The 27,961-nt window shown below is 33.6% G+C and overlaps 2 protein-coding genes across 5 annotated transcripts in view; one reads left to right on the top strand and one right to left on the bottom strand.

The window, feature by feature from the left end:
- The window catches only part of GALK2 (galactokinase 2), a 136,677-nt gene extending 135,900 nt beyond the window's left edge, over window positions 1-777 (bottom strand). Inside the window, exon 1 of one of the 2 annotated variants that reach the window (XM_079129951.1) lies at window positions 556-777. In XM_079129951.1, coding sequence (XP_078986077.1) covers window positions 556-704 — 149 coding nt within the window. In that variant the 5' untranslated portion in view covers window positions 705-777. The remainder of the gene's footprint in view (window positions 1-555) is intronic. The other variant, XM_079129949.1, reaches the window with a different exon arrangement.
- Window positions 778-911: 134 nt separating this feature from the next.
- On the top strand, window positions 912-27,961 carry COPS2 (COP9 signalosome subunit 2). Of its 3 annotated transcripts, none has more exons than XM_079129957.1 (13): window positions 913-1,054; window positions 10,206-10,319; window positions 10,930-11,007; window positions 14,864-14,989; window positions 17,356-17,445; window positions 17,571-17,648; window positions 19,149-19,323; window positions 19,792-19,970; window positions 20,082-20,134; window positions 22,933-23,030; window positions 24,313-24,395; window positions 24,907-24,965; window positions 25,877-27,961. In XM_079129957.1, the coding sequence occupies exons 1-13, from the start codon at window positions 1,001-1,003 to the stop codon at window positions 26,019-26,021; spliced, it is 1,332 nt and encodes a 443-aa protein (XP_078986083.1). In that variant the 5' UTR covers window positions 913-1,000; the 3' UTR covers window positions 26,022-27,961. The 3 variants fall into 3 exon arrangements, with proteins under 3 accessions (XP_078986084.1, XP_078986083.1, XP_078986082.1); XM_079129956.1 differs by having other exon boundaries at window positions 17,335-17,445; XM_079129958.1 differs by lacking the exons at window positions 24,313-24,395; window positions 24,907-24,965 and having other exon boundaries at window positions 912-1,054; window positions 17,335-17,445.

Raw genomic sequence — 27,961 nt, 5'->3', positions numbered from 1 at the left:
TTCCAATTCTAAAATTTTATGTTTCACAGAGTAATTTTGAATATGTACTCAATATTAATATGAAGAAAGTATTAATCTTATATGTAATGATAATGTTATTATTGTATAGAATTCCTTAATTTTAGGAAATACACATAGCTGCATTTAGGGGTGATGTCATGATATCTGCATCTTCCTTTCACTTGATTCAGGGAATACACACACACACGAGTAAAGCTCATAGTGCATATACACATGTCCACTATTCTTTCAATTTTATATGTTTGAAATTTCTCATAATAAAATGGTAAAAGAAAAAGGCTTTTAAGGAAAATATTTGTTACTCTGTGACAAAGATGAGGCAGGATTATTGTTACAAACACGACATATAAGAACTGGGCCTTAATCGATTGAAGCATACCTAATTTGGAATATCCAGGGAACTGTTTTGCCAACTACAAATAGAACAAACATTACGTGTAAATCGTGTTGCTGAAAAGATCTCCAAACATCACAGGACCACCCATAGTAACGTGTGGCCTAAGTACACATAGATAACGGTGGCAGAAACACTACCTGTCACATAGGACTGGCATGTCAGCCTTTTCTCCGCGAAAGGCTTCTGGTCCTAAGCTGACCTTACTTTCACCTGAATGAGATGGTTCCAGAGTCCCAAGCAAGGGAGGAGACTGCTCCCCGACCCAAGAGGCTAGAAACTGTTCCATCGGAGAGCAGAGTTCTTGAGACCCTTAGATGGAGATCGGAAGCTACAGATTCCCCAGTTGCTATGTTTAGTTGCTAAGGCACAAATCGTCTCGCAGGAAGAGTGGGGTGGTGCACTCTCTTTTAACGTCGTAGCAAATCCTCTAGGTGCTGAAAGCATTGGTTCCGGAAAGAAACTCAGCTCCTCTAAGAGCGACGGGAAGACGAGGAGACGCTGGGAGTGACGCCTCTGAGCCGCGGAGGATTGTGGGAAGAGGTTGTCTCCAATTTCTCCTCCCCTCCCCCCCTCCCGGCCAAGATGTCTGACATGGAGGATGATTTCATGTGCGATGATGAGGAAGACTACGACCTGGTGAGGCGCAGGGAACGGGATTCTGGGGCTGGAGATGGTGCCTGCCTTTCAGGAGGAGGCTGAGGAGGCTACAGCGTCTCCCTGTAGAGCATGTGTCCCTTTGAGCCTCTCCGAGTGCAGTGACAGGACGGGTTTACCTCCTCCCCCTTCCCGCACCGGTCCTGGGCCCTGCTTCTCCAGCTTGGGGGAGGGGAGGGTGAAGGAGGCCGAGTAGGGGGTCCCGGGCTTTTACGCTCCAAGTCCAAACGCCTTCTTGGTTTACACCGACGTCCCTGGTCCGGCGCGTCCGGTTCTCGGTGCCTCCTACCTCCTTTACCGCGCGAGCCGCCTCGGGGACCGTGCAGCGGTCTAGGCCCTAGCTTTCCGCTTTGGGGCCCAGCATTCCGAGCCCTTCTTCACTCTTGAACTGAGCGGGTGCGAAATGCCAGAAGGCCCTGAAAACTGGGGACTATACTATTCCTAGGCCCGACCGCGAAACGCTGCTTGCGACTTTCCTGGAAACAGCTTAAATGTTTTTGTCCGGGGTCAGTTTTGGTCAAAGGTAGGGGTAGAGTGGAGAGTTCAGAGCAAGGATAAGCTGAAAAAAGAGTTGAACTACCTTTTCAGTTCTTGAAAGAGAAAGCTGGGGTAGGGGGTAGGTTTTGCTTGTTGTTGTTGGGGCGTTTTTCTTAAAGGGGGAAAGGGAAATAAAACCACGGGCCTTTTCTTTCATTTAAGAAATGTCCCAGTATTCAACGTTTAAAACGTAAACAGCATAGAAATAAACGAATTTATCTAGTTCAGTGGAGATTTTTTTTAGAGATTCAAGGTTTAATTTATTGTTGGATTTACAGGTTTTTTAAAAAAAATTACCAACGTTTCAGGTTCATATTCAAGAACAAATGTATGGAAACTAAGAAAAATTATAATGACTAAGAATTAGCATCAGCTTTATTTGGGGGCGTTTTGTTTGGTTCTTGTTTTGAGAGAGGGGTTTGTTGTTTCTGTGCTGGGGATTGAACCCCACAATTGGCAAGTGCTCTACCACTGAGCTACATCCACATCCCCGGCCCTGGTTTTTTTATATTATGATGATGGAGCATTATGGTAAAGTTGTGAAGTAGGTGATTTGGGAAGTCTGGCTCATCTTTTTAAGTGTCAGAGATTCTCAAGATATTATTATTATTATTTTTTAGTTTATATATAAAACTTACTTGTATACGGGGATCTAGAATTCATTTCCAGTTAGTCTTTGCATTTTAGAAAAAGGTACATTTTGCAAAAGGGAGAAGGATATGCTTCCTATTTCTTGAAAGTCATAGTGGAGATTTTGATAATTATTGAAGTTAATTGAAGGATATTGCTAACAGTTATGGTTTATGCCTGACAGATTTGCACAGACCAGCTGTAGGCAGTGCCTTCAGTTCTTTACGAATGTAACTTGTGGTATCTATGTATTTTTATTACATGTTTATTCATATTACAGGTGTTAAAGTGTTGTTTAAATGCGTTTATATTTTTAGTTGATGTTTTTAAATATTTCTACTCATCTTTTCGAAGTAATAATATTTAAATACACAACTTGTTAGCCCTAAGATTAACTTAAAGATGATCATTGAAAATGTAAGGTTGCAGCGATGAGAACCTTATCATCCCATGAAGTGCTTGATTGATTTTTGCAAGATTTTAAATTAAACATGTAATGTTTGAACTGTTTGCCCAACCTTTAAGGGCCTAGTCTACATGAACAGTAGAATAAGATTGAATGTGTAATTGTTTTAACTTTTTTAAATTTTCTTTTAAAAAACAAAACTACATAATTAAATGAAATTTGGGGATCTTTCTTTTCCAGCATTCTGTTAAATAACTCCTCTTCTTCACCCATCTCTCATGTAGATACCATTCTAGATCCCCAATCATGTCAAATAGAAGTTGTTACACTTTGTCTACTAACAGTTAAAACTTTGGTTACATTATTTTACCTAGGTCCTTTTTCTATTTCTTCATATTCATAAATCCTGCAGAATTGATTTGCTGCCTTAGGAAGATTTGTTTTTTTAAAAAAAAGGTATTGTTTGTTGGAAAATTGGTTATTTCAGTTTAGTTAAAATATTAACTAGTGCTGTGCATTTCTGTCAGCTCATTGATTGATGCTCATCATATCTTTATAGGCTATTCATTGATACATTTTAATATCTGAAATCACTTTTTGTTCTTGCCCAGTGGAACAGAAATAGGTGATTAACCTGAAAAATTTAAAGTTCAGTTTCTGTACTGTTTTATCCAAGAAAGTAAATAATTTGTGCTCAAGGTCTGAAAGAAAAGAGAAAAAATTAAAAGAAAGTCAATATACTTGACCTCTTATTTTTAAGATGTTTGGTTTTTATTACAGGCAGAAGCAGGCATTTTCTAAGGATAATAATCCGTATAGCAGTAAAGGAGACACAGGATATAGTACTAGTAGATACCTTTTAATCTAGTATAAGTGTTATAGATTTATGGGTTATTTGCTGATCTCATAATACTAATAACAGTGCTGTTTATTAAGTTGATAAGGCAGTTTATAGGTTATTTGCTGTAATTGTTCAGACATTGTAGCATGAAATAACAGTACTTCTAATATTTTTAGAAAAGATTTAAGACAGACTGACTTTATACCAAAAAATATTTTTAGTAAGTTCTTCTATATAGGTAGCATGTTTTATATTTGAATATAATTGAATTAAAAGGAAATCACTGTCTAAAAAAATAGAGTAATTCCACTTGGTATATATATTACCAAACTGTGAGCCTCATTATATTCCCCTAGTCTAGTTTTTAGTTGGAATTAGTGAATGAATATTTATTAGTGTTATTTTTCTTTTCTTTTCTAATTAGTTATACATGACAGTAGAATGTACTTTGACACATCATGCATAAATGGAGTATAACTTCTTCTTCTGCTTGTGCATGATAATCACACTGGTTATGTAGTCATATATGCACATAGGGTAATAATGTCCAATTCATTCTACTGTCCTTCCTTCCCTATCCCTCCTCCCCTCCCTTCACTCCTCTCTGTCTATTCCAAAGTAACCTCTATTCTTCCCTAGCCCCCACCTTATTGTGATTAGTGAATGAATATTTATTAGTATTTTATTATTAGTATTTATTTATTTATTATTTATTATTTATTTATTAGTATTAGTATTACCTTTCTTGTCTTTTTTTTTTTTTAAGTTGTAGATAATACCTTTATTTTATCTATATTTTATGTGGTGCTAAGGATTGAACCTAGTGCCTCACACATGCTAGGCAGGCACTGTACCACTGAACTACAACCCCAGCCCATTTTTCTTGTCTTAACATATGACAGTTATAATGTCCTAAAGTTTTGCTTTTGTACACTTTTTGGGGGGGAGAAGTGTGGAGATGAGCCTTAGCTACAGGATATCTTACAGAATTTCTTACTTATCTCCATTTTAATAAAATCAGAGAAGCAAAGGGTCCATCACCAGAGCTGTACACACAGTGCATACATATCCACAGTACCTGTTGAATTTTTTAAATATTGAAGACCTGATAATGTAATCATTACTGTCCCAATTTTGTTATATTGGGGGAAAATATAGAAAATGTCTAGAAGAAATTATTGGTGATTTTAATTTTTAAAAATTGTTTTTTATTGCAAACATTCACAGCTTCTTAAAAACATTCACAGCAAACTATAGTACTTTTATTTCTGGGAGTAGGGTAGATAGCAAGGAGCAAATGATGAATAAAATTGTTACTTTGGGGAGTAGGAATACAGCTTAGTGGTAGGGCATTTGCCTAGCAACGTGCTCAATCCTGGGTTTAATCCCTAGCACCACACATGCACACAAACATTATTTGGTCTTGGGAGACTAAGCAGTGATTCTGTCATTGCTCAGAATTGTTTTAGAGTTCCTCTTAGAAAATTGTCTTCAGAGCCTTCAACATGTTTAGCTTTTTAAAATAGGTAATACATAATAAGCATGATTCAAAACCAGAAAATAAATACATTAAAATTTCATTTCTATTTTTGTTCTTCTCCTACTGCCCAGTTCCCATCCCCCACCCACCCAACCAAATACATATCCTTATCCGCCGCCTCTTTTTAAAGCCCAGGTATAGAATATTTTAGTTCTATACAATGCATTAATTTACATATATATAGATATATATATATATATTTCTGAGATTTTTCCCTCTAAGTATACAAAGAGCTTCCTCTTTTCTACAGCTGTCTTTTATAGATTGCATGGTATACTATATTTTGTTGACAGAAACACCTGTCTGATGAAGTTTCCTTGCAAATTTCAGAAGTGTTACTATAGTCCATGTATTTATCATTGTAAAAAATTTTACTGCCTTGGGGTCGGGGGTAATTGGAATTAAACCCAGGGGAGCTTTACTACTGAGCTACATCCCCAGCCCTTTTTATTTTTTATTTTGAGACAGGGTCTCACTAAGTTGGTTAGAGCCTCCCCAAGTTGCTGAGGCTGACCTGGAACTTGCCATCCTCCTGCCTCAGTCTACTGAGTTGCTGGGATTACAGACATGTGCCATCATATCCAGCATTATTTTACTGCCTTTTAAAGCTACTACATCAAAGAAAAATATTGATTTGGAATATAAGTTTTGGTGAATTTTCTAAAAGGTCTGTTGCTTTACCTCATCGGTATATCTTATATAGTGAAATTAGAAGTTTTCAAACAAAGATAGCTAAAATAAATGGGAGACACCTTTTATATGCCAAGAACAAAATAAAATGCTTCTAAATATATGTAAAAAAGTTAATAAATTTAAGATTTTTCACAATAACTTAAAACTGTAAGCTATAAATATCCAACAAAGTGAATTAGTACTTATACAGTATTCTAAAATGAATGCACATACCTCGGTGGGCATTAGAAACTTCCCACAGGGTTCAATCCCAAAACTGACAGAAGAGGAACTAAAGCATCAAGGGTGAATGACATTTTTAATTTTGCAGGACAAATTAGTGGGAAAGTCAGGTCTAATGATTTTTATGATGTCTCTCCTTGAAAATTTTGATTTGACAGCTGAAAGTTTGGGACAAATAAAAGAACATCCCAATGTACATCATAGAATTTTAGTGAAATTTTTTAAAGTTTAGATAACTTTACAAATAGTTAAACCACAAATAGCTACTGAGGATGTGTATTATATATGATATTTAAAGATAATGAGGCATTCCCCAGACATCTCAGTGTACCTACCATTTGGTACAGCTGCCTAGATATGATCAAGTCTCAGAAAGCATTATTAATGAGTCTTGTTTTCCTAAAGTACATTTCTTAGGTCCTGTATTGGCAGCAGACACAAGAGTAAGTTAAAAGTAGATGAATTATGGAAGCAGGAACTACATTCCAGAATGTAGTCAAAATTTACCATAGCTATTATGTTATTATTTTGGAATAATCACTCTCTTTTCATATTATTAAACACTTACGGAGTATTTTGCAATATCCCAAGTTCTGGGAATATAAAAGATAAGTGTGAAAATTCCTGCTTTTATGACGTTCACAATTGGAGCCAGGTGCAGTAGCTCATGTCCTAGCCACTCAGAAGGCTGAGGTAGGAAAATCAGAGTTCAAGGCCAACCTCAGCAACTTAGCAAAATCCTATCTCAAAATAAAAAACTAAAAGGGGCTGGAGATGTAGCTCAGTGCCAAAGCACCTCTGGGTTCAAACCCCAGCATCCCTTCCTGGCCCCCCCAAACAAGATAAGTTCACAGATGAAAACTATGGAGAGGGGGGTGGGAATAACATATACACAAAAGTTCTGTTAGTTACATGTCATGTAACTGCATAACCATAGACAAATTGATTTTGCCGAGAAGAATTAAGGAATCACAAAGGTAAGCATTGATGAATACGTTTCCCAGACCTAGGCTGGGGGCACTATAGGAGAAAAGCAGAAATGTTAAAGGTGGGGAGGTGATTTAGAATTCCTAGCAAAAATAATAGTTTATGCTAAAGGCTTTAAATTTTGTGGCATATTTGGGGAAAGAGGAATAGATTTGAACAGTATGTATGGGGCACAAATGGCTTTGGGGAAATGTTGGGACATGATTTATTGTATAAGTAGGTTGAAACTATTATTGAACTTTAAGATTTTTAAATTCCTTTTATGGCATTCATGTGTTTGTTTATTTTACATAAATTGCTTAATTCTTTTTTTTAAAGCACTCTGCTTATATTGGTTAAAATTTCAGTTTCTTTTCTATTAAAAAAAATTTAAACTTACAAATTGGAATCTCAGTCAACATAAGTGTGTTTAGTTTAACAATATTTATTAATATATCTCCTATATTCCCTATTCTGATTATTGGCACCTTTTGATACTAAGCCATTGATGGTTATTATTGATAACTTTATTTTCCTTATCCTGTGCCCATGTGGTCTCTATTTTTATTCTATTCATATTCTCTCTCTCTCTCTCTCTCTCTCTCTCTCTCTCTCTCTCTCTCTCTCTCTCTCTGTACCAGGGATTGAACTCAAGGGCACTTAACTAGTGAGCCACATCCCCAGCCCTTTTTACTTTTTTATTTTGAGAAAGAGTATCTCTAAGTTGTTAGATCCTCACTAAGTTGCTGAGACTGACTTTGAACTGGATCCTCCAGCCACGGCCTCCCCAGTTGCTGGGATTATAGGCATGTGCCACTACACCCAGCATTCTCTTTCTTTTCTCCTCATTCTACTACTTGGGATCAAACCTCTGTCATGTCTTATCTAGACAGTTGTGTGAGTAGCCAACAGGGCTACTCTTTGCTACCAGAATGCTCTTCTTAAAATACGAATCTGATTATTTCTTTATAAAATCTTTTAGTAGCTCTTCTTTGGATCTGAACTCCTTGCTAGATTTCTATTGTCCTGTTCCTCTGTCCAATACCAATTCATCTCTCATCAGCCCTTTGCATACATCCTATGCTTTAGCCCAAACTATTCATGATTCTTCCAAATGTTTATAGTTTGTAAGCTTACTTGCCTTTGCACCTTTTAATTACTTTGTTTTAGCTGGCAAATTATTTCTCACTGCTGGCACTTTTATACTTGACTCAGGTATCTTTTCCTTCCTCTATCTCTAGAATAGTTAATATTCCTTTTTTGAGATGTCACTGAACCTAGTATTTGTCTGTTACTATTTCTATTGTGCTATAATGCAGTTTCATTTGCATATCTCTTCCTTGAAGGGAAGGACTTAATTTGCATTTGTGTGTACTAAATTGCTGGCATATACAGTCATGTGCCACATTATGACATTTGGATCAACGATGAACGATAGATATTATTGGGGGCCATATGATTATATCCCTTAGCAATGTAGTAGTTTTCTTAGTATAAGTACACTCTAGTTCACACAATGAGGAATTCCTCTAATGACTCATTTCTCAGAATATGTTCCCATTGTTAAGTGAAGCATGACTGTATTAAAGGTCATGATTGTTAAATATAAACAATAAAAGCATCTGAACAATATAGTGTTCTTCTAAAGACTTTAAATTGTCAGTTTAAAAAATCAGGCCTATGTTAAAACTGAAGAATAGTTTTGCTTTCATGAATAGCTTGAAGAGATGATTTGACTCACTGAGCTGCAGTTGACAGGTTAGTGATGTGATGATGACTGGTTCAAACCATATGAACGTGGTATTAAAGATCATAAGGGGCTGCCTATTCTATAACCATATATGACAAACTAAAAGAATATATCCATAAAATGTTGAAGACTGGATGAAGTCTATTGTCAGTCATGATTTTTCTGGAGTTACACAGTGTAGAATTTAGAGATCGCACTAATCTGAAATCAGTCAGGTTCCAGAAGTTGGAGGTAACCAGTCTTGTACTATAATTGTTATTTGGTGATTAAATAAGAAAGCACCATGTGAGCCATGGCAGGAAATTTAAAGGATCTTGTTTTCAACAATGTTGTAGTTGGTTCAATAACTTTTAGGTAATCGAAATTAATCCCCTTCAATTCATAAAATATTTTCAGTTTCCTCTTTGCAGGGGAACTCCATACTTCCAGTCCTGCTGTTATCATATGTAACTTTCAACTTATGCCTCCCTCTTGTGTCCTGGCCTACTTGTTTTTTCTAATATGCACAAGGAAATAATTATCCTCCAGAGGGCGCACATTACAAAGCTACTTTTTGATTATTGAAAAATTCATCCCATGTTCATGATATATTTTGAACTTTCTAAACAAGTACTACACTCAATATACCTTTCTGCACCCCTCTGCTGTTCTAAGGCTTTACAGAATTTTCCATAAATCTCTCATGAAGAAATTAACTGTATTCAGATTTAGAAATAACTTAATACTTTTCTTGTCTTTTTTTAAGTAATACTTAATCTTTCACCCTACTATTTTTAATTTAACATAAACTTGCTGCTCATGGCTGAGGAGGAAATAATCTTTATCTTGTGACTTCCCAAAATAATAATTTTCATTGTACTAATGTATGTTTATTTTGTAGTTCTCATTATTAGATTGAATACCTTGAAATTACTTAAAACTTATTTATACTTCTTCACATAGTGTTCATTTTGTTTTCCATTCTGCCTTTTTATTTTTCACTGAGGATCGAATTTATATTATGGAAAAAAGTTCATAAGTTAAATTACATTAATAGAAATAATTTGTAACATGAATGCACATAAAACAAATATTATAATTTTTTTAATTTCAATTATATTTGGCATTAGACTACTCTACCATATATAGATTACCATCCTACCTAGATAGGATATGTTAGAACAATAAAATTTAGATTTAAGAGAGTTGAAAAAAATTAGATTTCTAAAGCAAAGATTAATAATTAGAACTAATTTACATTAGATTTTTGTCAGGTTGAAATAGAGGGTCATTGATGCATATTCTTTACATTCTGCTTTTGTGTTGATTCTGTGGAAATTGTAGTTTTGATCTGAAAGGAAGAATTCTGTTTTACTATTTATTTGATTTCTCCCCAATTTTAAAATATTGGTTAAATATCAGTGTCATTTTATTTATGTTCAAGGTAGTTTTCTTTTTGTGTGAATATATGAAATTTCCTATTCTAACAGTATTCACTTTTTACAGTGCAATGTGTGTGTTCCTTTTCTTCCCCCTAATTCATTTAACTATTTCTTTCTTACCACACAGGAATACTCTGAAGATAGTAACTCTGAGCCAAATGTGGATTTGGAAAATCAGTACTATAATTCCAAAGCATTAAAAGAAGATGATCCAAAAGCAGCATTAAGCAGCTTTCAAAAGGTTTATATTTTTTTTCCAGTCAATTCTATCTCTTCAAGTTTGATATATTAGACCAAACTAAGTCCAGAGTGATTTTATCTCAGAAATGTGTTTTGAATATTTGGTGATAATCCTTAAGATAAGTTTGTGTGAGGGAGTATATATTTCAAAAGGGCCCGCCCTATTCTTTTTCCCAATCAAGCTGCCTCTGAAGCAGGGTTATCGTCCTGAAAAGCACACTAGCATACTGGCAGAAGGAAAACCAACTTGATGGTCCAACCACTAAAATCTTGTTCTTTTTGGAGACAGATCATATTGTTTTCTTGACTTTATAGAACACTTTTGGGTCACTCTTATTGAAGGTTATTCAGGAGAAATATTCTAGGCCCATATAATCAAGTAGTAGTTCTTAATTTTTTGACCAAAGAACTTCAAAATAAGCACATTATACATAAAAAGCATCTTAAGATTTATCTCTATTATAAGCCTTTTAAAAATGACATTGAGGAAAGGTGGAATTCTTGGGGAAATGTTCATAAGTATGATGTAAAGTAAATTCCAAACTTAGTGGTTGTCATTTTAAAATAATGTGTTAATATTAAGTTAAACTAAACTTCCTTCCCTTTTTTAGGTTTTGGAACTTGAAGGTGAAAAAGGAGAATGGGGATTTAAAGCACTGAAACAAATGATTAAGATTAACTTCAAGTTGGTAAGAATTGTTTTGAGGAGAATTAAACTAATAATGAGTGAATTCTGCAGGTGAAAACCTCATTGTGACAAAATGCCATTTTATCTACTTCTCTAGAATGGTTCTATGACATTACCATATTTAGTCTGCTTCGCAGTTTATAATACTACTATTCATTAAAAAAAATTCTGCATAGGATACAAAAGCTTAGGTAACAACCACATTTGCTACATTTTTTTATAGAGTGACTTTTCCACAAAATATTATTTTGGAAGTTTATCTTGGAGCTTTAAAATCCTTCCACTGACTAAGACCAAAACCATTAGTGTTGTACCTACCACCTCTTTCTTTCAATCCACAAATAATCCATTAGTAAATCCAGGTGATTTCATATATCTTCAGAATATATCTAATGTCTAACTGCTCTTTACTGTTTCTACCTTCATTACTCTGGTCCAAAGATAGCATCATCATTCACCTAGATTATTGCAGTAGCCTCTCATCTCCTTACTTCCCATTCTTCCTCTGCTATAGTCTGTTTTCTACAACTTGACTGCATGATTCTTTTAAAATGTAAATCAGATTATGTCATTCCTTTGCTCCTAATTTTTTAATGGTGCCCCATCTCCTCAATGAAATCCAAAGTCATTAACATGGCCTACAAGACCTTATAAATACTGTCTTTCTGGTCTTGTTTTCTATTCACTCCCTTACTAACCTTGCTGTTTCTCAAGTCATCCTAAGCCTACTCCTGTAAAGGCTTGCTCTTGCTGTTTCCTCTGCATCAGAGATTCCTAGATAGCCACATGGCTTTTTGTTTGATTCAAGTCTCCGTTCAAATGGTACCACACATCAGGATGGCCTTCTCCTGACTACCTGATATAAAAGCATTTTCCCCATCGTCACTTAATTACCCTGCTGTTTTTCTTCTTTGTAATTTACTTATTTATTAGGTCTCTCTGCACCTTTCTCCGCCAGTAAGTTGTAAGTTCCATGAGAGTAGGACTTTATTTTATTCACAGTCATATTCCTAGCAACTATGATAGTGGCTGGCATTTAGTATATACTCAGAATTTTTGTTGAATGAACTCAAAAATAAACTGGTATTGCCATGACATACCTTTATAGAATGCCAATCCTCAAATTTCTTTAAACTGACCAAACAAAATTCAAGAGTACAGGGTAGAAATGGGGCAGCGGGGGAGAAGTTTGGAGATGAGTACTGGGTGTAGACATGAATCTTAGATTGCTAAGGGTAGAAAAACTTTTAAGAGAAAGATAGCAGGGTTCAGGATAGCAGAGGGGCAAGCACCTGGAAAATACAGGAACATGGAAAGTGGAAAGATAACTGGTAATCTGTGACTTTCCACTGTTTATTTCCTATAACCTTCTTCTCTCTCATTAGCCTCTCTCTCCCATCTGAAATTGAATTTTCTGATTAGTACTATAATTTATCTAGTTAACTTCTGCTATTCTTACGTTTCTTGTTTTGACATATTCTTAGTCTGGTATATAGACTCCCTCCTTTAATGGGGATGGCCCTCCATAGCATCTTCTACAAAAACTATCCGTAAAATGTTTTAGCTCATCTCTTACCCCTAAATATCAGGACTATTCAAAATACGTTGAAATGTTACTAAGTTTTTTGTATGTTATATTTAAATCTAGTTGAAGAAGGAAAAGCATCTACATTGCATTTGCCCTTTCAATTTCTGCTCTAGCATTCTCAAAGCATTTTTATGTTGCACAAAGCTACTATGCTTTCTTGCCATGTACTGATTTTGAAAATATTAAATATTTTCTATATTGAAATTAATAACTTGGAGGACTAAGGAAGCAGCCCTAAGTGTCCTAGGAGGAAGAGATTTTTGATTAAACAATTATAGTGATCTTAAGAGCTAAGTGTTCAACTCTTAAGTTTCTATGATTTGAGATATTATCAAGAGTTCCTATAAAAATCTGCTCTTAACATACCAGAAGTACTGTAGTTTTTAGTCCTTTTAAACTGAACGCTTCCCTTTAGACTTGGTTTGTTAGCTTTCTGTCATGCGATAAAATACCTGAGAAAATCATCTTAAAAGGAGTTAAGATTTATTTTAGCTCATAATTTCAGAGGTTTCAATTCATAGTCAGTTGGCTTTGTTGCTTTTCAGCCTGTGGTAAGGCAGAACTTCATGGTGGAAGTGTGTGGAGAAGCAAAGCTGCTTACTTCAAAGCAGCCAAAAAGCTTAGAGAATGGAAGTAACTGGGGCCCCAATATCCCCTTCAAGACCACACACACCCCTGCCTTCCTTCCACTAGGTTTGATCTCCCAAAAGTTTCCAGTAGTGCCACCAACTGTTAATGAAGCCTTTAACACTTGAGGCTTTGGGGAACATTTAAGATGCAAACCATAATGCTTGGGTTTTGCCATTTTACCATTAAGGAAGTAAAGGAAAAGGTTATTTGAACTTTGTTATTTTGTCTGTCTATCTTTTATTTATTCTAACAGCATCTGAATAAGCTGTGGTTCACAAGTGGTGTTTCTAGCTTCCATCCTTTCTCCCTCATTTGCTAGTTAGATTCAAAGCAGAGATTACATTGCTGTATAATTGTTTTAGACAGTAAAAAGTTGGAAGGTTCATTATCAATTACTTTGTGTATTCACCATGCCTATAAGATCAGTTTACCTAATCTTCTCTTAATCTTCAATTACAATAACTTAATTTTTGAAAAATGAGCTTTAGAGTTATAGCATAAGGAGATTAATTCAAAATGTGCTTTTTTTGCTATAATCCTGTTTTAATACCAATATATTATGTCAAAGTTGGGATAGCCATATTTCTTTGATCTGTCTTTTCTATATATTGTTCTAAAGGGATTTTTGCACATCACCAATAGGATGTTACCTGTTACTTATTCCCACATGAAACTTGCATATCTAGAGACAAAAAAATAGTTTAATATATATAGATATCATTGTTTATTCTTCACCCTAATAAACACACGTTCAATTACTCAAGGAAATAAACACTTATATCTGCCAATGCTCTATCTCCCTGATTAAAAGAATAGAAGTAGAAATTATTAAAATAAGGAATTAATGACAGTTGGAGATTGTGGAGTCTGGATGCAAATTATAAGGTTAGACTCATGAAATGACTGAGTAAATCTCCCATCCAATATTTAGCTGCTGAACATTTCACTCGCATTCCATTTTTTCTTCAGATCTTTCATGCTTCTTGAAATAACCCACAAAAGAATAAATAGACATGCAAAGAATAGCAACATTAACTATGTCTGCTATTGAGTTGGAGCCTTAGTTAGGAGGACTTATTTGACATGAAATGAGTACTGTGGCTTGAAATTCTTTTACTTCATATTTTTATGTAGAGCCGGCTAACTAGGGAGAAAAAGCACATATGACTCTTGTTAGAGAACTTCCTAAAAAGGGTTAAATCTTCAGGGTAAGCTATATGTGCCCTACAATGAGGAATAATATCTGAAATTTGGAAAGTGAAAAAGTTATATTTGTCTTGTAGGCTGTCTGGATAAATTTCATTTGTATATCTGAGTAATATAATCATCTGAGTAAATTTTAAGATAAAATAGCTATAGCATTCTGGCCATTATATGTGGTCCCTCTTTTAAAAGTGTATTGTATGGGCTGGGTTGTAGCTCAGTGGTAGAGCACTTGCCTAGCACGTGTGAGGCCCTGGGTTCGATTCTCAGCACGAGAGAGAGAGAGAGAGATCCATTGACAACTAAATTTTTTTAAAGGTGTATTATGAATTATATAAAGTGTATTTCAATTAGGCACAGCATATACTGTATCTTAATCATGTGTACATGTTTTAGTACATAAATACGTGTCTAATACATTTATCTTCCCTCACAGACAAACTTTCCAGAAATGATGAATAGATATAAACAACTATTGACCTATATTCGGAGTGCAGTCACAAGAAATTATTCTGAAAAATCCATTAATTCTATACTTGATTATATCTCCACTTCTAAACAGGTTAGACTCAATTTTTTCCTCTTGGTACTATCATTGTGTTTATTATTTATAGTAAGAGCTTTGTTCTTTATAGAAGAAAAGGCCTAGAGATTCCATCAAAACAATTATGCCAGTTATTAGTATCCTTCAAAAAAAAGTACTATTTTCTTGATAAGAGTACTAATTACATAACACTAAAAGGTATTGACTCCCACTTAATCTCTTTAAATATTATCTTCAGATACAAAAATAATCTGTAAACAACTTTTGCAGATTTACATTTAGACTCCCGTACAGTTATCTCATGGTTCTTACATTTCCTTCTGCTTTATTTTGTTTTCTCTAGAGCTAAGAGCTCAAGCCCAGGGCCTTGCACAATTGGGCAAGTAACTCTACCACTGAGCTACACCCCCAGCCCTCATGGTTTCTTCTAACAAACTATTGCTGCCTTAGCTAACCTTTGGGAAGCATTTAATATAAATTGTATGTGCAGACTTGATTAGCATTCTGGCCATTATATGTGGTCCTCTTTTAAAAGTGTATTATATGGGCTGGGTTATAGCTCAGTGGTAGAGCACTTGCCTAGTACGTGTGAGGCACTGGGTTCGATTCTCAGCACCATAGATAGATAGATAGTTAGATAAGATAAGATAATAAGGTCCTTGTGAAGAGCCTTTTCTTATATCAGTTATTGCTTAGTAGGTGATATGAACCTTTTCTCATATCAATTATTGCTCAGTAGGTGCTCAAAAATAAATGCTTCTCCAAAGGATGGGTGACTGATAGTTAATGAAAGAAAGGGCTGATGAAAAAAATGGAAAAAAAAAAAAAAAAAGTTGGGAGTGATAGTACTTTCATTATTCTAGATTTTGGTTGTTAAGAAAAGGAATGACTTTGTGTGTTTTTTTTTTTTGTAACCTTGTTCATGTTCTTTTTTTTTTTTTTTTTTTTTTTTTTTAAAGAACAATTTTGTTTTATTTATTTTTATGTGGTGCTGCTGAGGATTGAACCCAGTAACTCGCATGTGCTAGAAAAGCACTCTGCCACTGAGTTACAGCCCCAGCCCCTGTTCATGTACTTTTAAGCAATATAATCTTAAGTTTTCGCTTTCTTTGATATTTGAATATAAGATGTATTCACTATATCATTTGTATTTCATAGAACATTTGATACTTTTGTTTTTAGAAAAAAAAGTAATCTCAGAATCAGTTTCTCATTTCCTGTCTTTGCTATTAGATGTCATTTTTATTTCTTGAGTTAGTTTATTTCTCTTTTTCATGTTTAAAATGTGATGGGAGTAGAAAAGGCAAATTTGTGTTTTGTTGAAACATTAGCACTTAACGGTGCTAAATATGGAATTAAGTTATATATCAAGAGCCTTTTCTTAAGTGGAAAAGTGTTTTCCAAGTCTTATACAAACAAGTGTCATCAAAACATTCTTGGTACACTATTTATGCCAAGTTTTGGGGGGAGGGAAGTTAAGTGCTTTTAAAAATTGAAAATCATGTGCTTCTGTCTGCTATTATACATAAGCTTTTTTGCCTTTTGAAAATAAGAAATGGGTAAAGTAGCATTCTGGTTTATTCCATATTCCAACAGTAGTCATGAAAAAATAGCCTTTCCTGAACCTGTCAAACTTGCCAGTTCTCATAGAGATCCTCTTTCTCTTGATCCTGCTAAGTAGAGATTAGAGAACCAGATATTCAAACAAAGGTAGAGCCCAAAGTAGAACAAGGAAGGTGAGCAGAGGAGCTTATGATAAAAAACAAATAGTGATTTTCATGAAAACAGTTTACACTCAGATTGGTGAATTAGTGAATTGGTGGTGATCAGACACAGCTAAATTACACTAAACTTTCTTTCCACCTAGCTCCAAGGTTTACCAGTGACTTAGAAGCTATGCAGTTCAGTTAGTTAATCAGATACATTTTAAGAGAAGAATTCTGAGGGAAGGAGCTTATTCTTTGTTAACCTAGCAGCTTGCTTAGTGTTTGCCATATAGAATATATCAAATAAGGGTTGAATGAATAAAATGCACACTACTAATAACAGTGCAGCACATCATTTACTTGTGTTAATATAAAATGAGTTATTAGATTGGGAAAGAGACCTATACTGTTATAGCATCAGAGCTTATAGCAATAGAGTTTATACAGTAAAATGTTTTCTTGGTGTTATAAAACAAACATAAAAACAGATCAAGGCACTTATCTTTTTATAAGTTTGGTCTGTGTTTTTTGGACTATAGAAGACATTTGGTAAGATACAAATAGTGTATCTTATGTGTATTAAAGTTCAAAGATGCACTTTTAGGTTGTTCAAATTAACTTTATTAACAGGTACAAATTTGCTGTTTACAATTATAGAATTCTGATTTTTTATGTCAGATGGATTTACTGCAGGAATTCTATGAAACAACACTGGAAGCTTTGAAAGATGCTAAGAATGATAGACTGTGGTTTAAAACAAACACAAAGGTAACAATTACAATTAGATTTCTTTTCTTTTGAAGAGTGGGTGGGTGTCCTTAATAATCTCTCCTAAAGCTATACATCTTTTCATGTTGAAATCTTTTTATTTTAATAAGTTTGCTTTTTTACAGCTTGGAAAATTATATTTAGAACGAGAGGAATATGGAAAACTTCAAAAGATTTTACGCCAATTACATCAGTCATGCCAGGTAGCATTCACTTATTTATTTTTAATGTTTCTTTCTTCATAATATAAAGCATAACAAATAATTGTATTTAAAATATTGTTTAGGGATTTTTGTTTAAGCATCATCCCAAAAATAAAATTGGGAAATAAGTTTTGGAAATACTAATTTCAATTCTTAATCTTTGGTGGAATGAGGTATAGAAATCAGAAAACAAATAGGCCTGTTATAAAACTTAGTAAGAATAAGCCTTGAAAATTTGAGAAGCAATATGGTCAGGACAGCACATCTCTAAGTTTAACTGGGCTTCCATTTTATACTCCTACTTTTCTTTTCATCAAATAAGTCATTTTGAGATTAATTTATATTCTACATAGAAGTTCTGTTTCAAATATTTTTAGCTCTTCTGATACTGATACTATGTACTGTTATTTAAATATTACATAAGTCATTTCTGTGAATGGGGACTTTCAGGAAACTAAATATCTGCAAATATTTTAATAGTTTTGCATATCAGTCATTTATATATGTTTGTTATATACATCTTGTCTTCTAAGTTCAGTCTGATAAATAGCTGTAGGTTCAAATTCATGTTAGATGAAAATGATAAGAGAAACCATTTCTGAATAGAGAACAGTCTTTCGATATGTTTGTAAGGAATAGGGGGGAAAGTGGGAAATGTTGTGCTTGTCTTGTTTGTTTTGATTTGGTTTTTTGTTTTTGTTTTTAATTGCAGTACTGGAGGTTGAACCCAGGGCCTCTTGCATGTTAAGCCAAGTGGTCTACCACTGACTTATATCCCTAGCTCTTTGCTTGGTTTCTATAGGAACATAGCAGAAATGCTGTCTGGATTATAAATAGCATTATAATACTTTGTATTTGATGGAATTAATATTGAGATAGATACATGATAATCTGGACATACACATTGTTTTGCATATCATGTGCTGATTATGATTCATTAGTGAATTTTAAATGGAATTTTAAGTTGAAAGACCCAATAAGCAATAAATTCTGGCTTAGTGTATATTAATGTTTGATAAATCTTCAAGTTGAAAATGTCAACATCAAACCAGGTCCAGTGGCACACACCTGTAATCACAGCTACTCAGGGGGCTGAGGCAGGGGAAATCATAAGATTGAGGCCAACCTGGTCAACTTGGTGATACCCCCGGCTCGATGAAAAATAAAAAGGGCTGGGATGTAGCTTAGTATTGAGGACCCCTGGTTTCAATCCCGAGTACCAAAAAATAAACAAACAAACAAATACCAAAGTATTCATACATACAAAAAACTTGTGATCACTTTTTACTTTTCCAGTAACTAGAAAGTTAAAAGGTTATGTTGATCCCTTTTGGCCATTAAAAGTCATTTTCTGAATATGATAGTTCTCCATTAAAATGTGTACTGCTTTTTTAACACAGAAATAGTATTATAAATGTCAGGCTCACTGACTGATTCAAATGAAAATGATTAGGTTGCCTGAATTCTAGCTTGACTAAAGTAAAGTATTTGCTTTCCTAGACTGATGATGGAGAAGATGACCTGAAAAAAGGTACACAGTTATTAGAAATTTATGCTTTGGAAATTCAAATGTACACAGCACAGAAAAATAACAAAAAACTTAAAGCACTCTATGAACAGTCCCTTCACATCAAGTCTGCCATCCCTCATCCACTGATCATGGGAGTTATCAGAGGTAAGTTTGGTTTGGAGAAAGTGGGAGGTAACATGGGAAGATATTCAGGTGTCATTGCCTATGACTGAATGACTAAAGGTTTTTTCGGTTTTTCTGAAACTAGATGGCAAAATATTGAAGTCAATGAAATGATCTAGTCTTAGAAATTAAGATGATTCTTTTCTCGTCAAAGTTTTAACAGTAAAGATTTTATTAGAAAACTCAGTTTATCAGAAGTTCTTTTCCTGTGTTGTAATGATGTAGAAAATTACATTCATCTGAGGATAAAGATTTGCAAATGATTGTTTGACTGATGTTTAATGAAGACCTTGTTTTTTATAAAGTATATATCCTGGGGAAAATGCTAATCAGCTATAGAATTAAAAACAGAAAATCAATGAAATAGTTTTCATTTGATCTTTAAAATTGGTTAGTCTTGTTATTACAGAACTGCAAATGTTCTTTTTCCTCGTGTTTCATCCTTTACAGAATGTGGTGGTAAAATGCACTTGAGAGAAGGTGAATTTGAAAAGGCACACACTGATTTTTTCGAAGCCTTCAAGAATTATGATGAATCAGGAAGTCCCAGACGAACCACTTGCTTAAAATATTTGGTCTTAGCAAACATGCTAATGAAATCGGGTATAAATCCATTTGACTCACAGGAGGTGTGTGTACTTTGTTAGTTTCTCTTACCAGATATTTTTTTGTGGAAATAAATGGTATTCTCTCTTTGTATGTATACATAATTTATTTGTTTTGTTTTAACTTGTGTTTAGGCCAAGCCGTACAAAAATGATCCAGAAATTCTAGCAATGACGAATTTAGTAAGGTAAGATTTAATGTTTCAGTTAAGGTAAATTTCTTTACAATTCATAAAGGACAAAAAACTTCAGAATTCCATTAGTATTCAGCATTTTATTTTGTACTTTTATATGAAGTATACAAAGTTCATGAAACTTTTATCTTTTTTTTTTTTGAAATTTTTATCTTCTGAAATCAATTATGCTATTTCTGTCAGAAAATTTTATAAATTATCAGCTATTTGGTTTTCTTGTTAGCCATGTTTGTGTGTGTGCTCATGCTTGCTATTTTTCAGTGGAAAAGTAGTTGTGGATATCTTAAAACGTTATTTCACAATGTATACCCCTGGCTACCTTAATCCAAACTAAAATTGTGTATTAATTCATGATGAGTCAAGAACTGTCAGTAAGGAAAAACTACATAAACATACTTCCTTATTCATCTTTTTTCTTAATGACAAAATGAAAATATTTTTAAAGAATGTTCCATGGGTAATTTTCTGAGGTAGAGGTTAAGGAGGCAAAGGAGTCCTAGTAGTAAGAAACCCAAGAATTTTTTGAGTACTTCTGTGGAGAGAAATAAATGATAATGGTTTGCCACTGAAGAACTTGCCATAATCAATTAATATTAAAGTTGTAGAAGACAAGACCAAACAAAAAGCCTAGAAGAACAGGTATGTTTTTGCAAAAGAAATCAGGGAGCAAGAGAAACTTTCCTCTGGGCCAGGAATAAATGGAACTGTAGGCTTCTGTGGACTTGCTTTGTAAAAAAAAGGGATAAGAAACATACTGTTTCTTCAAGTCCTTTGTTTTAGGTTGTATCAAGCCTGAAAAAATATGGTTAGGGCAAGAGGGAAGGGTTTTTTAATAGATACATTTAGATAATTTAGATAACAGCTGTTTCTTAGTAACCTTTTTTCATTAAAAAATAACATAAGTTGTAAGTCATCTGTATATAAATTTTGTTTATGGAGAAGACAGTTTATTTCATCACATTAAGTTTGTAAAATGTCCCCATTTATTCTGTCTTCATTTAACTATGACTTCAAGTTTTTTGTTTTGTTTTTAAAAATCCTCAGTGTAGCCATAAAAAATAAGAATCAGATTTTTTTCAAGGGAACTAGGAATGTCCGGGGGATAAAAATAAATTGTCACATAAGAAATCAATTCCTTTATTGTTTGCTACTTTAGTCTATTTTAATATCTGTTTGGTGAATCAGGTTTAGGAGAGTTATCTATTTCAAGCAGTTTATTTCATCTACATTTAGCCACATAGTTAACTAAGAGCTGATTTTGTTAGAGATTAACTTCAAAATACTTTAAAAATATTTTGTTCATAACATTAAATTGCTAAACAGCTGCTTTATCTTTTAAATAGTAAGAAGTTTGCCATTGACTTTAATATTTTATATAAATTAGGTTGGTTAGATACAATAAAATGAAATAAAGGACTAATTTTTTCAGACCTGTAAGAAGTATTGATTGTATTTATGTATTTGTTAATCTCACTCTATTCCAGTGAAGCCTCTGTGTTGGTAGAATTTTACCCAAACAAGTGACAAATAGTGTCCCACAATTTTGTACAAGATTTTTTTTAAATCTACTTAAGTAATGGAAAAATGTCTTATAGTTTAAAAATATATATGCAGATATAATTATTGTGTGCAAATGTTTTCGCTATTTGAATATATCCTCCTATAATATATTACAGTATTATATTGGGTAGGTAAGAAAATAATGCTTCCTAATTTTATCTTCCTAGTCAGTTGCCAGCAGACTAGAGGAAAATAATTCCTGTTGAAGCACTTGAATCACCTGTCCCTAACATGAAGTTACATTGCGACCCAACAGATGGAAGCACAGCAGAGGGCGTGCAGAATGGTTGATGATATGTCTTACATATAAAGCACACAGTGGTGCCATATCCAGAAGGTTGGCTTCTTCCTTCTCAGCACCTTTAGCAATCCCCATAGTGCCTTACAGAATTATTTCAAGAGTAGATGCTAGATTCCTCAGAGAATTATGAACATAAATCAGCCTTTGACCTTCTGCAACAGGGGATTCCATCACTTTCTATTTTGTGTGTATGCTCATCTGGCACTAATTATCGCCACTGATATTTCTGCTGAATAGTTCAGTGGAACTTTTAAGGCTGGAGAGACTAGAGAATCACATTTTCCTTAAAGTTTTGGCAGTTGCTGGTAGCTTTCTAGAAGATAAAAATTAGGAAGCTGCATTTTCCAAATAACCTTGAGAGAAGGTATATGTTCTTATTTGGAAGATAAGCCCAAACTCCGCCCTTAGTGTGCATGAAACCTGATTTCTTTCATTAAGAACAATTAGGAATTAAATGCACAATTTAATTTGAAAATATCAAACATTAGTTATTAAATGTTTTATTGTCACCTTTAAACCAAACTCAGATTTTGAGATTACTGTAATTAGCTATGTATAAATAAGTACATAAACCCCAAAAGATTTATTTACTCTTGCCTTTAAAAAAAAAAAAAAAAAATGAAATCATTAGAAAAAATATTTTGTGTGTGTCTGTGTCTGCATGTGTGTGCCCGTGCATGCGTGCGTGTGCTGGGGATTGAACTCAGGGCTTGCACATGCTTAAGTATGCAGTCTACCTCTGAGCTATATTCCCAGCCCAGAAATTCAGTTATTTGCAGAAGGATATGAGTTTAATTCTGATTTGCGTGGTAGAAACAGTAACGTAATTTAGATTTTTCCATGTGAAAATTGAGACACAGGCTCTGGATTATCTGACTTAATACTTGATTCTTCACATTTGACAAAATTGCACCTTATTTTTTTCTATCAGTGCCTATCAGAATAATGACATCACTGAATTTGAAAAGATTCTGAAAACAAATCACAGCAACATCATGGATGATCCTTTCATAAGAGAACACATTGAAGGTATGTTCTTTCTGCTAACTGAATTCTGTTGCTTTCTTTGCTGCTGTTAAATATTTCTTAATGGAATTAAGCTGTTATTGCAAAGTACAGAAATGTTTCTGAATGTTGTCATGGAACAGGGAACTTAAAATTATAAAACTATAGTTGGGCACGGTGGCACATGCCTATAATCCCAGCAACTCAGGAGGCTAAGGCAGAAGGATTTTGAGATCGAGACCAACCTCAGCAACTTAACAAGGCCTTAAAATGAAAAATAAAAAGGGCTGGGGATGTGGCTCAGTGGTTAAACGCCCCTGGGTTTAATCCCTGGTATCAAAATAAATAAATTAGCTGATTTTATAAGAATATAATCAGGTTCTTACATGATACCGTTTTGTTTGGAGTGGCTGTCACATTTAACTTTTTATTCTAATTAGGTACTGTTTCTTGTTTATTGATGCGTAGGTTCAAAGTTAATTTTTATGGCTTATTTATCAAAAAGCTTTAAAAATATCCTGCTATAGCTAATCCTGAGATGCATTTACTATAAAAGGTAAGATAACATTGGGAAGGTTTCATACCATTAAGTGAATGAGATTTTTAATCAATTCCATTGAATTACTAAGAGCAAAAATCATCTCTTTGTTCTGGGGTCTCTTTTAGCTCCAATGTACCCACCTGTATGGAGCTTTTTGAGGACCTTTAAATGACCATTTGGAACAACTTATTTAAATAGTTAAATTCCAGATGCATCAGGAAAATTTTTTTCTTTCTTTTATTCAGTAGACATTTTTTAGAAGTTCTTTCATGAACCTGGAATGGCACTGTGCTTTATAGATATAGAAAAATGTAGAAGCATTGTCCACAAACTCCAGACTAGTTTTAAAAAATTAAAAAGACAATTTAATGTGAAGAAACTAGGGGAAATTGTGAATGCCGTATATAAAATACAGTTTTTGAGAACTATACAAAAAAGGAACTTGGCAGGTATAAATCAGAACTTGTTGAAAGATTAGTTACTCTTGAGAAAATGATGGACAGAATGTGAAGGCAAGAGCATGTTTTAGTAGAGTAAGACATAAGCATAATAAGAAAGATGGGAACAAGAAATGGGAAAGGCAGCCTCTAAATATACTGTGCATCTATTGGATACATGTATCTTTAGATCTAAATACTTTATATCCTTGCAAAGCAGAATTCTGTGTTTTGAGAAGATATCATATATTAATATGATTTAGAAGCATATAATTCATAAAAATATACAAACAACTATGATTGTATTAATTTTTGTCTTTTCTTTCAGAGCTTTTACGAAACATCAGAACACAAGTGCTCATAAAATTAATTAAGCCTTACACAAGAATACATATTCCTTTTATTTCTAAGGTACTTATTCATTGATTTTAATGATGTATACAATTTGTACTTATAAATGTAGCATATCTTCCTTTTAAAAGACTAATTCTGACTAGAATGTAACATATAGTGTTACATTTTTAAAATTAAACATAACTTTGGAACTTTGATTTTAATGTGAATTTTTTGTGTTTTGGGGGGTTTTTTTGTCTTGTTTTGCTGGGGGTTTTTTTGCATAAAATTGATATCAGAAAAGACCTTTAACATTGTAGCAGATTACTTTCAACCTCAGAAAACTGTAGAAAAGAATAGTAGCTGAAATATATCAAGACCAAACTCAACCACAATAAAATCGTAGTCGGAATATTCTTCAAAAGTTAAATTGTTATCAGACCTGTGTTTAAAGTGATAATGAATTTACAAATCTTCACTAATTTTCCTTCATGCTGTAGAAATGACTTTAAAATCAAAATGATTATATAAAATCATGAAGTCTTCAAAAACGTTAATTAGTAGAATTATAATGAATCTTTTGTCTTAGGAGTTAAACATAGATGTAGCTGATGTGGAAAGCTTGCTGGTGCAGTGCATATTGGATAAGTAAGTACTTTGCATTTTTTTTTTTTTTAATCACAAGGTGTTTGAAACTATCTTAATAATGGTGACAAAGGTAGCAGTAAAATTCTTGATTTTTCATAAAAAGCATTGTGGCTTCAATTTTCTATTAGAAGAGGGGTGTTTATGTGTATGATGATTTTTTGATAAATGAACATATTAAACACATAATTTCTGAAAAAGTTCTAAATTGAAAGATTTTTTATTCAGCATATTATCTATGTATAGCAAAGAAATTATTTAAAGAATAGTTTTTTTTTATATGCTTTAAGTATAAGATATATGCTACAAAACAGTTTCCATATATCTTAAAAGCAGTATGGTATTTAAAGCTTCACAAAAAACAGTTTTATTTTGTAAGTCTATGCCTAGTGATTCTTTTAAGTAAAACTGATGAAAGGTAATCAAAATTCAGTTTCATTCTAGGTTTGAATGAGGCAATAAATATTATAACTAACACTAAATTTACTCAATATAGGCAGCAGGGTTTTTTTGTTTTTAAGTGTTTTTTTGTGTGTGGGGGTTATTTTTGTTGTTTGGTGATTTTTGGTGAGTCAGGAAAGTACTGGGAATTGAACCCAGGGCCTCTTTACCACTGAGCTACCTCCCCAACCCCTTTCTTTTTTATTTTGAGACAGGGTCTTGCTTAGTTGCCGAGTCTTAGTTAGTTGCTTAGTTGCTAAGTCTTACAAACTTACTGAGGCTGACCTTGAACTTGGGATCCTCCTGCCTCAGCCTCCCCAGTTGCTGGGATTACAGGCGTGTACCACCACGCCTGACAGTTTTTCTTTACAATATTGATATTGTGACTATCTAATGAAATGTTAGTACAGGAACTTTTCTTAGTGAAAATGATTTGTAGACACATTTTCTTTCATTTATTTATTTATTTCCAGCACTATTCATGGCCGAATTGATCAAGTCAACCAACTCCTTGAACTGGATCATCAGAAGAGGGGTGGAGCACGATATACTGCACTAGATAAATGGACCAACCAACTAAATTCTCTCAACCAGGCTGTAGTCAGTAAACTGGCTTAACAGAGAACATGCTTTTACAGACATACTTAAGGCAACAGTGCAGAGATGTAATCCTTAAAAGAACTGGGAATGGCAAAACTACTGTCGGTTGATGTGTCCTGAAAATTATTGGAGTTATGGCAGAAGTGCTTTTTTGATCAACTGGTTTGTGTTTTGCTGCTGCATTTATCCCAAGAAAAACAGCTTTAATCTCCAGAAGAAAACCAAAATACCATGGGATTTATGCTGTATTGACATCTTGCCCTAAACATACAACATCATAGTAATTTGTCATGGGCAACATGACCAGAGAGAAGATTTTTGTCATGATTTTAAATACACTGACACGCTACTGTTGGTTAAATTTAAACATGTTTTACCTGCAGAAATTCTCTCACAAATAACCTGCAATAACTTGAAATGCATACCCTTTTGAACACTTCCTTTTCTCATGTATAAATGAAAATGTTTGCTGCATTTTGCAAAATGTCAATTCTCCAAAAATGTGTCCGTATATTTCTGTACCTGCAGTGTAGTAAAGGTTTAGATGAAACCCCATAATTATAGTGGCATACTGTCACTTAGGTTTCAAGCAGCAAAATAAACAGTGCAGCTCAGAAATTGTAGTTTGGTTCTTGATGTGTTTTTATTACATTTGGGGTTGTTGTTTTGTTTTTTTAGAGATTTCAAATTATTTTATCTTCAGTTAATGATTTAAAAACCTGGAAGCAAATAAGTTGGTTATTTGCTTTCAAGTTTTTAAAAGTGGTCTTATTGGTAAAGTAAGGAGAACTACTTTCTAACAAAACACTTGCATAGTATTTACTTTGACAGTGATGCTTTAAAGGAATACAATTCTTTTTTCTTTTTTTTTTTTTTTTAAGAATGATATTCCTTTTTAAAAGAGTAAATTTTAATTCTCAGAATGTCACTTTAAACAAATATGCCAGAACATAGACAGCTAAATGAATGTTACCCTGCTTAGTGATCATGCTGGAAGGTTATTTTCTAATGCCAGCAATCTACCATTGCCCAAAACCTCATGGGTGTGCTCTTTTAGAATTGCATTCAAAGTTAATTTAAGTCATACATTGTTAACTTTATGATTATACATTGTTTAAAAAAAAAAAAAAAAAAATATTTCCAAGCCTGATTGTTTTTAGTTACTATTATTTGGCACCAAATGACAGTTTCCAAAACTTAAACCTAACTTTGAGGTAATGCAGAAAGTATGCAATTGGCTTTGAAAGCAATACCAAAAGGGTTTTAAAGGTATTTTGTGCAGTGGCAGTATAGGTAAGAGAATGAACTGTGGCCTTCCAAAGGTGACTACCTTAAAGGAACTCAGCTCATTTGAATGTATTGAGTTTTGGATATGTTTGTTTCATTTTTTTAAAAAGCTCACATTATTTTATAGTGTCAAAAGGAAGAACTAAGATTAACATAATTTCTTTGGTTTTTCTATTGCTTGTTATTATGTAAAAAGTGAGTGGCAGTTCAGAAGGAAGACTGTTGTAACTGAAGAGTGACAACCAAGAATTTTTGATCATTAAATCAGATTTTATAAACAGTAGAAGGAGCATGGACTTCACATAAGGCATGCTTATTCGGTTTTGTCAAAATTTTACAAAAATATGTGATATATATTTATACCAAAACTATATAATCCTTAGATTTAGGAAAGCAATCAGTTAATGTCTTTAGCAGATTAAAGCAGTATTAAATACAGGTATAAGTTGGAAATTGTAGAAACCTGAAAGAAACGAAAGACAAAATTAATGTCTATGATAGGGAATAAAAAGTTTAAGATATTATAAAATCATGTGTATTTTCTTCTCTTTTACTTAAGTCATTTGTGAAAAGTGTGCTAAAAATTTTTTTACAGGAGTGATATTAATTAGGATTTATTTTTCAATATAATTTGGAGACCCTTTGTTACCTAAATAAAAATGACAAGTTTC

Source organism: Sciurus vulgaris (assembly GCF_902686455.1).
Source record: "Sciurus vulgaris genome assembly, chromosome: 2".
Lineage (NCBI taxonomy): Eukaryota > Metazoa > Chordata > Mammalia > Rodentia > Sciuridae > Sciurus > Sciurus vulgaris.
Note: the sequence above shows the minus strand (reverse complement) of the source record. Positions and strands in the feature narration are given on the sequence as shown.